We start from the raw sequence: 15,040 nt of genomic DNA, 5'->3' as shown, positions 1-15,040 counted from the left end.
TCCCTGGAAGGCAGCAGCCGTTCTTTCCCGCTTTTGCATGATGTTCTCCAAGACAGCTGCACACACCAGGACGCCGCGTTGCAGAGCAAGACACGGATGAGGTGGAAGGGATGAAATATGCAGAAAGAGGACACTGATTTCTGCCTAAAACGTGCTTTCAGCAGGCACTTGAGGTGCACATCAAAAGAGACTCCTGCAGCTACAGGCGAGTACATTTACTTGGAGCACTGGGGCACAGCAGCAGCTGGGCAGGTCTGTAGTGCAAAGATGCAGGGCAAGCAATTAGCAGGACAGTGTTACCACCCTCAAGCACGACCTTTCACACCAAGCCAGGCTGCTACACGAACAGAAATCCTCATAATGAGACATTGATACATCTGCACCAGCACCCTGCAGTAGGGCGAGGACCCGATTAAAGGGAGATGGAATTGGGAAAGCATAATCTTCATAAAAAAGGAAATAAAAAAGCAAATAGAAAAGTCCAGTTACCCAAGGAAAGTGGGAAGGGGTTGTTAATCTATGGAGAAATCTTCCAAGACTCTTCCAAAGGACAAGAAGAATCAACTCTAATGGTAAACATACCATAAATTAATTAAAAAAGGTTCTTGCTGATTTTAATTTGCCCTAAGATATTTAAAGAAAGCAAATAGCTAAATTTTTCTTTAGCCATCCTGGGTGAAATTTTCAATAATGTATAATTTAAAATTTACATTCACTATGTTGTTGTTTTGGTTATATTACACCTATTACTACACTGTATTTTGTAGTAATTTAGGTTTGACTAAAATACATTCTGCAAGAGTAGAACTTTTCTGCCTAACACTCTTTTTGGACTCCCAGAGAGACCCCGAGGGCATGAAGAGACTGCAAAGTTGTTTTGAGAGAGTTCTTATAAAACATGGGCATTTAGAAAGCAAAAACAAATTACTGAGAGTAATAACAGAGGCTATAAATGAGACAAATAACTTGTTCTCATTCAGAAACACTACTGCCAATGCTTTAAATTATCTGCCTCAAAGTGATGATGTCAGTGCACAGAATCTCCAGAACTTTGGATGCTGCTGCGTGGGAGGTGCACTCCAACACTGTGCAGAAAAGGCAATACCTTGGCAGGTGGCTGTAGTTTCACTTCTGACATCAGGAGCCATGAAATAGTGAGTAAGAACTAAACTGCTTTGCTTGAGCAGTGCAGTTCCTTTGGCTGCAGGTCGATGGCCTGAGCCGTGTCTCCAACACAAAGCATGCAGGAGGGAAAATCCAAATATCTTCTATCCATGTTTTAGTAGGATTAAGTTAAAAGGACTTCCAAACTGTGTATAACAAAAAGAACAGTAAGGAAAATTGGCACCTGGGCACTACTAGAGAAATGTCCCAGCTGTTAATTTAGAGTCCAAAGCTAAGTTTTACTGGAGTGAATTTATGACTGCTCATTATTTAACTTAGTCTAGGATCATAATTACAGATGGTACTCTAAGGCGAAATCCCACTGATGGGAAACAGCATCATTTGAGACTCCAGCAAAGAGTAATCAGACACCTTTGGGGAAGTAATCAGGCATCTGTGAAAGAAAACTCTGATGTCAAGAGCCCCTCACATGGGATGCTTGTTTAAGTGTTGTAAGGCTTGCAGCACGTTTAATGAGACAGAAAGGTTAAAGATGGGTTGGGGTTTTTTTTAAGCGTAAAAAAAAAAACCATAAAGAGAAAGAAATAACATTTGATGCAATCAGCAGCAAAATAAAACAGGCAAGTGCTGTTGCACATGCAGTACTTCCTGAAACAAGGAAATGAAACACCTTTTCTTCCTGAGTTTCCACACCTACACATTTACTGAAGCAGGTTATGTTTTGTAAATACACCTCTGCTTGATGGGACAACATGTGAAAATAGTAAAGTTCATGCAGACTTAGAGCGTTGAACTGGATGGACTTTCATGTAAGAATTCTGTTTATTTGCCCCTGAAGAGCAAAATACACTATCAAAGCTGTAAATAATTAGCAATCCCTCTAGCAGAGCTGCTTGAAAGCAGCCCAGGAGCCGCAGGAGCACAATATATGATGTAACAGAGCAACACAGTCCTGAGCCACAGAGGACAGGCCAGAGGAGAAAGGATGCAATGTTAACAGAGCTGACCATGTGCAAAAAGTCAAACACTACCACTGTCACTGATACTTACAGTATTGATTAATATTTTACAAAGTATTCCTTGTTTAGTATGTCTGTACAGAGAACCTCTAACTTTCCAAAACTTTACATAAATCAATACTGTAACCCGGGTGAGCCTCTCGTTAAATTTTACAGGCCTGATGATCTGCCTGATTTAACAGCATGATCCAAGAGCATGATCCACTGTATACCTGGGATCTCTGAAAGTTTCATCTTCTTAAGAAATATCATTGTACAATGCTTTATTATCAATCCACCAGTTGCTACAATTACATAGCTTAACAGCATTTAACCTGAATGGTATATTTCTGAAATAAGATCTTTAAAGATCATCTGTATGGCTTCTTGAAATAGCTCCAGGGTCAACTTAAGAATTAAGCTCAGCTCATGGGCTCTGATTCAGCAAAGGTCCTATGCATATGCTTTTATTCCAAGAATACAAGCAGCTCTCAAGAGAACTGTTTTAAATCAGCTTTTGCCAACAGGAGGAAGGAATGAGATAATGGCATCAAGGAAAACTCTTCTTGCTAAACTTGACACAAAAGAAAATCTGGAGTTTTCACTTCTAAGTGAAAAATTAGCGCTATTCCAAATTAGCTAAAGTGTTTTTTCACCATCTTGTATTCTGATGATTGAAAACACTGCCCTTCTCTTCATTGCCTTTTTAAAGTTTAAAAAAAAGAGGAGGGAGAGGAGAGTAACTGCGAAACAAAAGGCTGGTAACGTTCATATTGCTTAACAAACTGGATCCAAATGCACTGACAGTTCTGGTTGACCTAAAACAGCCTTTCTCAGAAGACATTTTGTTTACCAAATGCCACCACTTTCAGGGTTTTGGTAAGGAAATACTCAGAGGACTGACATAAAGTGAGAAATAGTTTTCCTCCAGTTATGCTACTGGTCACAGCTCTGTGACCTGAGATAGCTTTGATAGCTGGAAGAAAAGACGTTCCTGTTTGCTGCCAAACTGTTCAGGATAGCACGTTTGCCAGTGGACAACTGCAGAGCTGCATCACTTTGTGCTGATCTGAAATTCCCTATTGACTAGGGAATTCTGAAAATTATTCTGAACATTATGCAAATTGTTCTGGACACATTTTCCTCCAAAATAAGAAAGGCTTACATAATGAACACTACACTGTTTTCCAGATTAGCAACACTGCCCACTGACTTAATAGAGTGTGACAGAGGAAACAAATTGCAAAAATTCACACCGACAAACAAACCCAAACTTCCCCTCCAGAGCCGAAGACCATCACAAACCACATCACCTTGCAGCAAGTAAAAGACACATTTTTGTGACCTTGCCTTTACAACACACAAATCAAGCAGAGGGAGGGCAGACAAGAGCCAACATGTGACAGCCAGTGGTCACATTGCTTAATGCAATGTGGAAAGCACTGAGGTGCAACCATGAGGTATGCAGAAGAATCTGTATAAAATAAATTTGTTATGCTAACCCTATACTCTTACACTTGCATGCTAGACCGTCTGGCTGGAAAGCACTCCGTGCACTTGGCTTCTCAGTACTTTTGCATGAATGACACTATATAAAGAGGTACTGTATTTACTAGCTGAATAAACAATAGGTTTTGCTTTCACTCAAGTATTATGACTCCAACTCATTTCATTTATATGTCAGTAGTTCAGAATGTGCAGTGGACCAGGCACATCATCACTGTTCACCTTTGTCAAAGAAGGGGCCAGAAACATCCACGTTGTTATATCTCTGGAACAGCTATATCTCATCCCTGTAACCTTTGGAGGATATACTACAATCCATTTTGTGTTAGCAACACTGCAGCAACCTATTTATTTATAAGTTCATGAAAAAAATGCACCTATTTTCAGTGTCCCCTGGTGTGCACACAACCCAGAAAGTGACAAGCTGACAGAGCTGGTATAGAATGGCTGGCTGCCCAGCCATTAGCCTCCTATAGCAAAAGCTCAAGTGAAAAAGAAATCACTGACTCCAGCACCATCCCTGCCATTAGATGGCATGCTGAATGTTGTCAGACCACAGGAAATGCATGTCCCCCACCTGAGGGTCTCTCTTGAGCATGCTGTAAGCTCAAATTCCCAGGCAGGCATTACGGTACTTGGACATGATGGGAGAGGACCCAGAGAGAACCTGCCCAGGAAACCAGTCCCCAAGCATGGTAGGTGTCAAGTACCCCAGCACCAAGCTATCTAAACATGGACTAGTGATTGTGCAGCTTCCTTGCCCCCGTGGACTGGCTCACATCATGTTAACTAAGCCATGTGTGCTTGGTTCTTAGAGATCCAAGTCAAGGTGAATCTTTCCAGTTATTCAAGTGCTCCTTTGGTCTCGACGCTTCCAAATTCAATATCAGCCCATTAACTACAGACCTTAGTGTTTGTAATGCTCTGACAAAATTGTGGGTTTCAGTTATTTACTATGGTGCTGAAAATCACCCAAAGCATCTTTATAATCTTAAAAATGATCCAGTGAGGTGAGGAATATGCAGGCATGTGGCCAAAGCAGTAAAATCCTTTTGAATATTGCACCACATGAACCAGAGGTACCTTGGCTGCACTCAAAATAAAAACCAGTCAGTTTTGTCACTTTTAACATAATGTAATCCATTAACTTTCATCACTGTTCTGGGTAAATAATATGTACGGAGGATATAACTGAAGAAATTGCAGACACATGTTGCTGTTACAACACTGATTGGAAACTGCAGCCCAGAGCATCCGAGCGTAGCAGGATTTCTGCATTCCCAAGATCTTCTCACTTCTGATGTAAATTCTCCGTCCCAAGGCTGCCTTTAACGCACACGAGGTTTGTGTACGTGTATATTATATATATATCTCTATATAAAAATAAGCACGCTCACAGAATAATGAGCCCTAAGAAATTCACTCTCCCAGCACTCTCTTGGGAGGGTGAGGTTGCTGAACGCAGCTGTTTTCATGATTCACGTCCTCTAAAATCTACACTTTCTGTGCCTGGCCAGGTGAAAATGCCAGGTACGAAAGGGAAGCCTGTAAATCTGCTTAGCTGTTTCCTTCTGGCAAACTGCCCCTCTCTTCTTTACCTCTACCCAGAACTGGTTAATCACCAAGCACTTCGCAAGACTGAAGACTGGGAAGTACATGTCGTTCCTCCTGCCTATAAATAACACCAGTCAATAAAATAAAGGCAAATAAAGGTAGTAAACGATATTTATTTCTAGTCTTATTTTATCCAGTGCACATTTCTCTCAGAATTTCTGATGTGCTCCTCTAGCCAGGGCTGTCTGTGCCAATGCGACTGCAACCTCCCTCCCACCCCCCTCCATCCAGCTCATTATCCGGTGTCTGACAGAAGCAAACGCCAGCTGCTCTACAAAAAGGCACATGAAACGCTTCAGCAAGACATTAGAAAATCACCTGCCTATAAGGAAGGGTTTTTTTTTTCCTCCTGTCACCACTACCAACACACTGATACAAACGTTGAATTAAAAGGTCGACAGTTCTTCAAAAGTCTTGTTACCGTAGAAATGAATCCCATAACCACATCTGGATACTCTATTTCCATTCAAACACCCAATGCGTCAGTGCTAAGGGGGCTGAATTTTTACCTTTGACCTTGTACCTCCGTGTTTCCTTTTTGTCCGGCATCTTTAAGGCCCTACAGCCAGTTGGACATCATCAATTTGAGACTTACTTATCCTGTGGCTTTGAGACTCGTATATTCTAGGGCTTTATGGCCATGGTACCTTGTGACAGCGAGTTTTACAGCTAATTGCAGCATAAGCAGGAGGAGTTAATTTATTCATACATACCAACAAGGAATGCCAGCATAACCCGCATTATTTCATTGGTAGCTCACAGCTGTCCTCAACACCATTTGATGACAAAGTAGACAAAAAAAATTCTCCTATTAGCCAAGTGTAAAATTCTTAAGCATAAATCTACCTTTGGAAGCTTCTGTGCCGAGTGGATTTTCCAAGAGGTCTGTCATATCTTGGTTCCAAGCATCCTTCACAGCAGACTTGGACACCTTCCTGTTGTTCAGGCTTTGCTGTGGTCGGAAGTTATTCCTCAGGTACTCCACGGACTTCACATGGTCTTGCTGTTCAGTAGTGAAGATGGAGTAGAATGCCTCCAGCTGATCGTAGCCATCATGGCAGGGGAGAGAAAGGACGTTGATTAGAAAAACAATGTGGTGAAATCTGGGTGGCTGATAAGACAGTAAAATGGGAGGAAGTAAAATGTTGATGCCAAGACTGATAAACCACATGGGAAGTCAGACTGCCCACTGAAATCTCTGCCAACCTCCTTATCTCGGCAAAGGGCTTATCCTGCCCGACATGGGAGAAGGCCTTCTAGCAACCTGTGGACGTCTGTCATGGACAAGGAAACATTTGCCCTTAGACCCCTTGTCTGGAAGGATTTTGTGTGTGACACAGCCCTGCCAAACCCTCCTCACTGCTGGCACCGTCTCGTTTCACGGTATCGCGTCAAAAAGTGCTTCCAGATCATTCCACCCCAAGAGCTTTCTCCTGGACAAGGCAATGCTGCCTTATCTCCAAATACCTCACGAAGTTTAGCTGCCAGGCTAAGCTTCACAGACAGCTCGTGCAGCACTTTCAGGCACAGCTAGCATATACTCCTCTGGGAATAAGTTTCTTCTATTGGATTCAGATCTGAGCTATTTATAAGAAAACATATTAACCTGTAAGAAAGAACTGTAATTGGAAAACTTTTCTGTTACTTCATATCTTAGTATTTCTTAGAAAAAAAATTCTAGCAAACTAAGATGAAAATATTTTCAGCTGATGTTTTTCTCACAGCTATCAAGGTTGGTAGAGCATTTACTATTACCTTGTTATCATTCAGGTCAAGAATTAGAATTGGTTATGTTGCTGCTGGAAAGACTGAGCAAGACAGAGCAGAGAAGGAATCAGTCCTGATAGTGTTTGCATCGCATCAGTTACACATATTGATAGCATGGATTTTGGGAGCACAGAATCTGGCCCAGGACTTCAAAAAGGGACTTGAGTTACATATATAGCTTAATGACAGGTCACTCTGAAAACGACACCCTTTTCATGAAGTGTGTCTGCTCTAAAAGCTGTGGAGAAGCACGTGAGCCCTGAAACTTAAAAACTCAGAAGAATGTGAAAACCATTTCCTAATTATTAGCAGGAGCCCCTCAAAAGCACTGAAGGGCTAAAAAGGGGTAAAGGCACTATTAACTTACACTTTTGTATTGAGAAAATAACCCCCAACAGATGATCCTGATATGCCCTTCTATAAAAGCACAGCTCAAAACTCTTATGCTTATTTACATACCTGCTGCACTTCATGCACTAGAGAAGCAGTTTTGATGAAGCCAGCTAACAGGGTTTAAGGTGACTTTATAAAAGCTCAAGAACTTGGGTAGAAACTGCTTCTCTGAAGTCAAGTCTCTAGGCTCAGACATCTATGACATTAATTGAATTTTTAAACTTTCAGAGAGAACTTTTTAAATATTTTCTTCTGCCATGCTACCTTAGGGAGGTATAATTGCATTTTAACAACTGCCAATTCAAACATGATTTTTAACCTTCCCTTTTTTATGTGTTGAAGTATATATAAGTAATTTCAACCTCACTTTCACTATAAAAATATTATCTACGACAAATGAGAAACTAATTTATCCATAGCTGCCAGAAAAAAAAAATATTATAAGATCTGCAGTCAAGGAGCTACATTCATGCTCTTCAAGGAGTACAAGAGCTCATGTTCAGAAGAAGAAATTAAAAGCTCTTGTGAGACTACTGGTGATACAGGGAAACCTGATCTAAAACTCTGAGTCATGCAATTACAAACCATTAAAGCCTGATGTGTAGCTTTCTAAGGGTTGGATATACAAATGGCAATTAAAAATACTGAAACTGTTATAAGCACAATGAGATACTCTGAGCTATGCATTACGAGAGATAATGCCATGCTTTGGGTCATTGAATGCACTTAGCTTTACAATGCATCTGCAGGGTGACACAGCTTGTACTGTTTTGTTGTCTAATTATAAGGAAAGATGATGATGATGGAGGACTGAGAATAAAACAGAGAAGCCTCCACAAATGGACCACTTCAGTACTGTCCTTTTTACAGCAAGGTATTTTGCACAAAAGCAAGAATTTAATTGGAACAGCAACAAAGCTTAAACAATATCACTTTCCTCCCCTGGGATTACAGGCTGCTTTACGGGGTTTGTGATAAAGAAGGTTAAACTATGGCAATGGATTATGTCGCACTGTTTCTGTTAGAGGAAAAAATAATAATCATAGCAGTGGCAGGGTGGCAGGCTCTTAAAATACACACATCTCGAGCTGCCAGGGGGGAAAGAATACTATTATTTATTCCACATGTGTTGTAGTATCAATGAAAGTCTGTCTACACACAGAATTCCCAGCCCTTCAACCACACACACATGCACAGAGCAGCACAACGCCAAATTTTAAAGGCTTAAGTTGGCACTGTTACTGCTGTACAGCACGGGAAAGGAGCTAAGCCAGGATAAAGTACTTTATACCGACGGCCATAACTGGTATTTACCAGTTTATTTGCATTTGTTAAAAAAGAAAAAAAAAAAGAAGTCATGACCCACCTGATGCACTCACAGGGTATAAAACTGAGTGTGGGCCAGGCCTCGCAGCCACCAAATAATAAACAGTAAACTTATTGATGTAGTGAAAAGCTACAAGGGATTGCAAGTATCCTGCAGGCAAGGACAGAATTCAAAATGATCTCGACAATCCGAGAAATAGCCTGAAAAACACAAAGGGTCCGATTCAAACGGGACCATGTGCAGAGTCCCAGGCTCCAGCCAGAACTGGGGGCTGCCTGGGGGCACGATGTGCTCAGCACTGCCAGAGAGCTCCAGGGGAAGCCTCCAGCAAAAGGGTTCCTGCTGACCAGGAGCTGAACATGGGCAGTACCGTCATGTTTTTGTGAAACAGGCAAGATAATACCAAGACAGGTGGCTGGAGACATAGATCCTGCCATGTCCCTCAGCCCCTGGAGGGCCCCAGCTGAAGCACTGTGACACAGCCTGTCAAAAAAAAGATGAAAGAGTCTATGGGAGAAGCGACGTGATCTAGAAAACATGTTAAAAAAACCCTGGGGCAGGAGCATGGCAATTGCCTTCTATACTTATGAACCTTTGAGCACAGTATCTGTCAGTCAGGATCACCCAGTGAACTGTCCATTTGTGCTTCACAGAATTAGTGTATGTAAAAAGTTTGTTTTCAGTGGCTTATGCCAGATAAATAAAAGGCAAGACTAACTCCAGCAGGTTGACTTTCTAAAGACAACAGTCTTACAGTGCCAAAATGCACTGAACTGGTAAACATTTGACTCCATCTAGCCATTACTTTATCGGGAGCATTCTTCAAACTCCAGACATTGTGTCTCTTTGCATTAAAAGCTGCTATGTGCTAATTTTAAAGATTTGTGCACCAGCTCTCAGAGCACATAATGGCAGCTTTACTGTGTTATAAAAACAGTTAAGCATGGAGAATTAATGGAAAGATGTCTTTTCTAACGTAATTAGTTCAAATTACTAAATCTGAGCAGAACTGAAATCGCTCACTTTACTTTGAAAAGAAAGTTTCAATTAAAAAGAATAAAAAGGAACTCCATGTAAATATTTATACCATAGCTTAATTTAATCTTAGCAAAAACAATACCAAATAAATCACTGAAAGGAAACTGGGTTTCATGTTGTACTGTCTTCTCGAGACTGATGGCTCATGTTCAGAAACAATATTGCTTAAGAAAATAAAAAAAAATTACCGACACTTCCTTTTTTGTCAACAGAAATATTTGTGTTCTCAAAATTAAACCGTCAGGTTTTGAAAATGCCGTCTTAAGGAGGGCAAATCAAGAGATGGACCTCACTAACAAAATAAACACACCTGATGGTAAGAAATGGGAACAGGCTTCCGAAAAACGATCCACTCCACGATCTCGCTGCACGGAGGAGTAGTCAGGGAACCTGTGTAGCGGTAGTAGCTCCCCAGCGAAGTTGGCAGAAGTTCCCTCAGCACAAAGGGATCCAGAAAGGTCTCCTTCTCTGTGGGAAGATTGACAAGCAGAATTACACTTTTTTTTTATGTGTCTTTAAAACAGACATCACACTGCTAGGCAGCCTAACAAGGTGTAATGGCAACAACATATTTTATCATATATGTAATGAAAGATGGGAACACCCTACCAGAAAGGCTCTGTAAGAGCTGATGCGTGGATTATTAAAAGAGCAGCCAAAATGCTAGTCAGTCCCACACTGAACACACACCCTCCTGTTTTGAATGTGTGCAGGTGTGAAATGCACTTGCTATCCCACTGGTTTATGCTAGCATAGACATAATACTGTATTCAATGGTTTCAGCACTCAGTATGTGGCTCTTCAGCTTGATGGCAGAGAGGGTTCACCAGGCCCCAGTGGTCCTGCTTGCTGCTGCCCGACCAAAGAGCATCAGGCAGCGTATCGATCCCACCTCTGCCGCTGGGGGATGCAGGAGCAGGGTCAAACCCTCAGTGGGTTGCTGAGATGCAGGAGGCAGAGCCATGCTGCTCAGCCAAACTTCTCTGGGAGCTTCCAGGCGGATGAGCTGAGGAGCAGGGATACAGGGCAGCAGGGCACACCTGAAGCTCAACATGGTGCTCAAAGCAACATCCACCCAGTGCTCACTCAGGACTGCCTGCACCCAGCCACACAGGCATTGCCAGGGTGCTGCCAGACACAGTCACCACAGCACCAGGAATATGTTTCAGAGGTAAAACTGCTGCCTCTTCTCTGAAATCCAAGAAACTCCTTCCTAGAGTCCAACAGTCTCAGGGACAAACCCTTTCCTCTGAGAAGCTCCCTGGACAGCTTGAAATGCAGACCTAAGCACTGGAAGCATTTACCTTCAAGTAACAATGACAAGCTGGTAATATTTAACACTGCGAAGAAAAATAAACAAAAGAAGGGAACAGCTGCAGGCAAGACAATTTCCCTGCCATCCCTGAGCATTTATCCTCTGCAATTTATGTTGACTCACAGGCTGAAGCGCCCTCTCAGCCTGTGCAAAGGTACTCACTGCCTCCAGGCATGCTGACATGCCAGGCTCTACATCTTTATTCCTCACTTTCGATATTCTGTGTGCCTCCAACAGGAGCCCACATTTGGGTAAAGGGAACTCTTCTGTCTCATCACAGCTGCTAAGCAAACCCACCAGCCCCCCTCCCCGCCCCAACAAAGTGGAGAAGCAGGTAGGCTGGTGACTGACACACACATCATCCAAAAAGGATGAAGTCTGCAGAATTCACTTCCCCAGCATCCCACAGTTCTCTAGAAGTCTTGATCAAATCAGGAGTTGCCTATACCTCTGAGCAGCAGTCTGATAATCAGGGATTTTTTTCCTCCACTGCTGCTGCAAAGTGCCAATGATACATGCACTTCAGATATCTTCTATTTTCTGCATAGTATCAACAGGTGTGCAATGTTTTCATAGCCTTTAGCATTCCAAAATATGAGTAATTCTATTAAAGTCAAGGCAATACTGCAATTTCTTCATTAACAACTCCTTTCCTCCTAATCCAAGTAGATTTCAACCACTTCTGCATCTCCAAAAAGGAAACAAACAAATAATAAACCACAATTTTTCCTCATCATAACATACCTCTAGGGGGAAAAAAAAAGTGCTTAAATAATAAATACTAAAATATATATGATTGGCCAAAGTTCAAAGAGATTCTAATCAAGAAGTCATAATCACAGCAAAAGGTCGTATTTAATTTGATTGGCTCATTTTTATGCAGCAAAACTTGGTTAGAAGAAGTACAAACTCAGTCACAGGACTTGATTTCCAAGTGCAGCACGCACACCTCGACACCAGCTTTCTGTTTCAGAAGCTGCCTCTCTCTGTGTGGGAGCTGAGCACACAGTGGCCACGATGAATCCAAAAGAGCATCTGAACATGTGAACACCCTCTTTGCATTAACGGAAAATGGCTGTACATGAAACAGACGGGAGGCAGAGGCACATTTTGAGAAGTGCTCTCCTCTTGAGCTTAAGAAAAAAAATGTTTCAGTTAAAATTAGCAATTTAACTATTTTAAACTTTTGTAATCTTTTATTTAGACTGATGGAATCACTTAAGATGCTGGATAAACACTGTGAGAAACCACGAATATGGAGCACCCCTTTGTCAAAGGATGGCAGGAGAAGGAAGCTCATTTTACACTTTCAAGGATTTTTGTGCCATATGCTGACAATATTATATTTTAATAATTAATTGTTCATCAAAGGAAAAGATGAAGAACAGGGATGCTAAATTCAAAGTTATTCAAATTGCAAAAATGAATAATGCATAACTTTTATATTAAATACACACTGTATTAAGTAGTCTACATTTCATCCAACTCTGTCTTTCATTTTTAAACATTTTGAACTACAATATGAATAATCAACTAAGGGAAGCTTATTTAGACAGAGAAATACCTTATTTGAATGCAAACTGGAAGTATCCGACTACGATTAATTTTTGGTTATCAATTAGGGAGGGTTTTTTCCTAAGCATTTAAAAAGTCATCGACAACTGTGAAAAAGAGTATTTCTTGAGGAAAAAGTTGCTTTGCTAATACACAGTTTAAGTAGGACAGGGTGTACTCGATCTCATTTTTCATGGCTACAAGCAACGCTCTAAGTTTTCATTAATGAATTCCAAGGATTAAAATAAAAAAACACATATAATTGGATTAAATTACTACTAAAATAGATGATAATCAATTGATTATGCTTTAATAACTTAACACTTTTGAAAACAGATCATTCATTTATATCGCTGCCATCTAGATGCATGGTGCAGAGTTTTAGAAATCAGAGTCACAAAGAGATCTTCACATAAAGCTTAAAGAGACTTAGAAATTCAGAAGTCTACCTGCCATATCCTTCAAGAGCATATAGAAACCATAAATGCCATGAAATTAAGTTCCTAAGAGCTTGAGACAGTTTCAAAAATGAGACTGAAGTCATGTCACTCTAAAAATTTCAACCTTAAACCATTTATTGCTGTTGGTAAAACTGTAAGGAGAATAATTTCCAGGCTAAGCAACAGCATTTACTGGATATCACAGAAGTATTTCATATGCATATTCACACACACATATGTGTGTGTACGTATATATATATAATTTCTACTGAGAAATTATATATAAATGAGAAAGAACAAGGTTGGAAATTAATAACAAACCTTTCTTCACTGTCTTTTATGACCAGCTCCTGTTTCCACTTACAGTGCTTGGGGTGGGCACAAACTGTGCCCAGAAGGCTGAGAACAGACTGAGCGGGGAGAGGAATTTCTAGGAGGGAGAAAGTGGATAAGGCTGGAAACCATGATTGACAAGACAGCATTTGCAGACAGGTACTAGGAAATAACTAGCAGACAAAAGCAATAAAAGACACCAAAGTCAACATGTGTTCACCTGCAAATACCTGTGAACCTCTGCAATCAATGCTGCAAAACCAATCCATGAGCCACCTACTCATTCTCACACAAACCAGAGCCCTGCACCAAAGTGGTCTCTTCTGCTGCTCCTTGTCCTACTCCCATCTCAGCACCTCAGAACCCAAGCAGACATATAACCAACCAGAAAAGCAGAGCCCCACAGATAGAGACCCTGAAGACAGGCCCTCCAACTAGGGAGCATTCCTCTGGAAAAGAACAATGAACCTGCTGTCACCAGTGTCCCAGGTGATGCAGCAAAGAGCGGCATCCGAAACATCCACTGAGATGCTCCACTAATGCAGACAATCTTATCCACAGGTAACAAACAGCAATGCGTTGTTTACAGCACCAATGCTTGGGAAAATGTGTTCACTCTAATATCCCCAAAGGTAAAAATAGCAAGCACCACAGATTTGCCATTGACCATTAAGACAATGAATGTGACATTTAAACTAGAGTGTTCCACAGCAGAAAAGGACAATATTGTATTTCAACTCTTACATTCACAAAAAACAATTAACAAAGCCAGCTGGTAACATATTTGACCTTCTGATACAACATTCATATCTACTTCTTGGTCCTTCTCCCACAACAGCAGTGTGAAAAGTCACACCCAGTATATTCTTTGTTCAGGCTGAGAAATCCCCCTGGTGTTTGCACGGGACAAAGGGCCATTTTCTGTACAACCCACCCCAAAGGCAGAGCAATTGCAGGCATGCTTTAGAAGGCTGACTTATATACACTCCTTGTCAAGTCATCACCACTAGAATGAACTAATAAATTGTGCACAATAGTTTTCTGAGCAGAGGAAAAATATCAGATCTTAAACCAGATATCAGTAGTGGATCTTCACCAACTATTGCAGTTTTCACAAGCTGATGCCACCAAATATTATACTGCAAGAGCCATCAGTGGAACATTTTGCCTTCAAGGACTGACTTGCTAGAAATAGATTCTGTAAATTGCTGGATAAAGATAGACCTGAATTTTAACCAAATCACTGTAGAGCAAGAGGCTTCTTGAGATATGCAGGTAAACAGCACACAACTATCTGTGATCAAAACCCTTTTAAATCTAACAGGAACTTGGATTGGACATCACAAGAAAATAACTATATGCCAAGTCCATTTATATCTCATGGAACGCTTTGGGACTTTCATCGTGCTTTTCTGTAAGAAAACAGGAACTTGGCTGCATTGAAAACAATATCTTAAAATGAGCTTATTTCCAAAATTAACGTATGTGCAGTGCCTGATAGGTGGAAACGTTACCCAGTTACACTTTGAATAACTGAAATCTGCAATACCAATATGAAGAGCTTTGAAAGTCTCCCAAATTTGTTAAACAATGTTACTGCCAATTTCATTTTCACAATGAGCCAAGACAT

General features: G+C 41.0%; 1 protein-coding gene across 1 annotated transcript in view; it reads right to left on the bottom strand.

The window, feature by feature from the left end:
* Positions 1 to 15,040, bottom strand: part of PTPRG (protein tyrosine phosphatase receptor type G) — a 399,599-nt gene that overhangs the window by 91,244 nt on the left and 293,315 nt on the right. Inside the window, exons 7-8 of the mRNA XM_027722958.2 lie at positions 10,079 to 10,236; positions 6,090 to 6,282 (exon numbers count right to left, since the gene is read on the bottom strand). Coding sequence (XP_027578759.1) covers positions 6,090 to 6,282; positions 10,079 to 10,236 — 351 coding nt within the window. The remainder of the gene's footprint in view (positions 1 to 6,089; positions 6,283 to 10,078; positions 10,237 to 15,040) is intronic.

Source organism: Pipra filicauda, unplaced genomic scaffold (assembly GCF_003945595.2).
Source record: "Pipra filicauda isolate LSUMZ 115617 unplaced genomic scaffold, ASM394559v2 scaffold148_size1903560_pilon, whole genome shotgun sequence".
Taxonomy (NCBI): Eukaryota; Metazoa; Chordata; class Aves; order Passeriformes; family Pipridae; genus Pipra; species Pipra filicauda.
The sequence above is the reverse complement of the archived record's forward strand: the minus strand, read 5'-3'. Positions and strand labels throughout refer to the sequence as shown.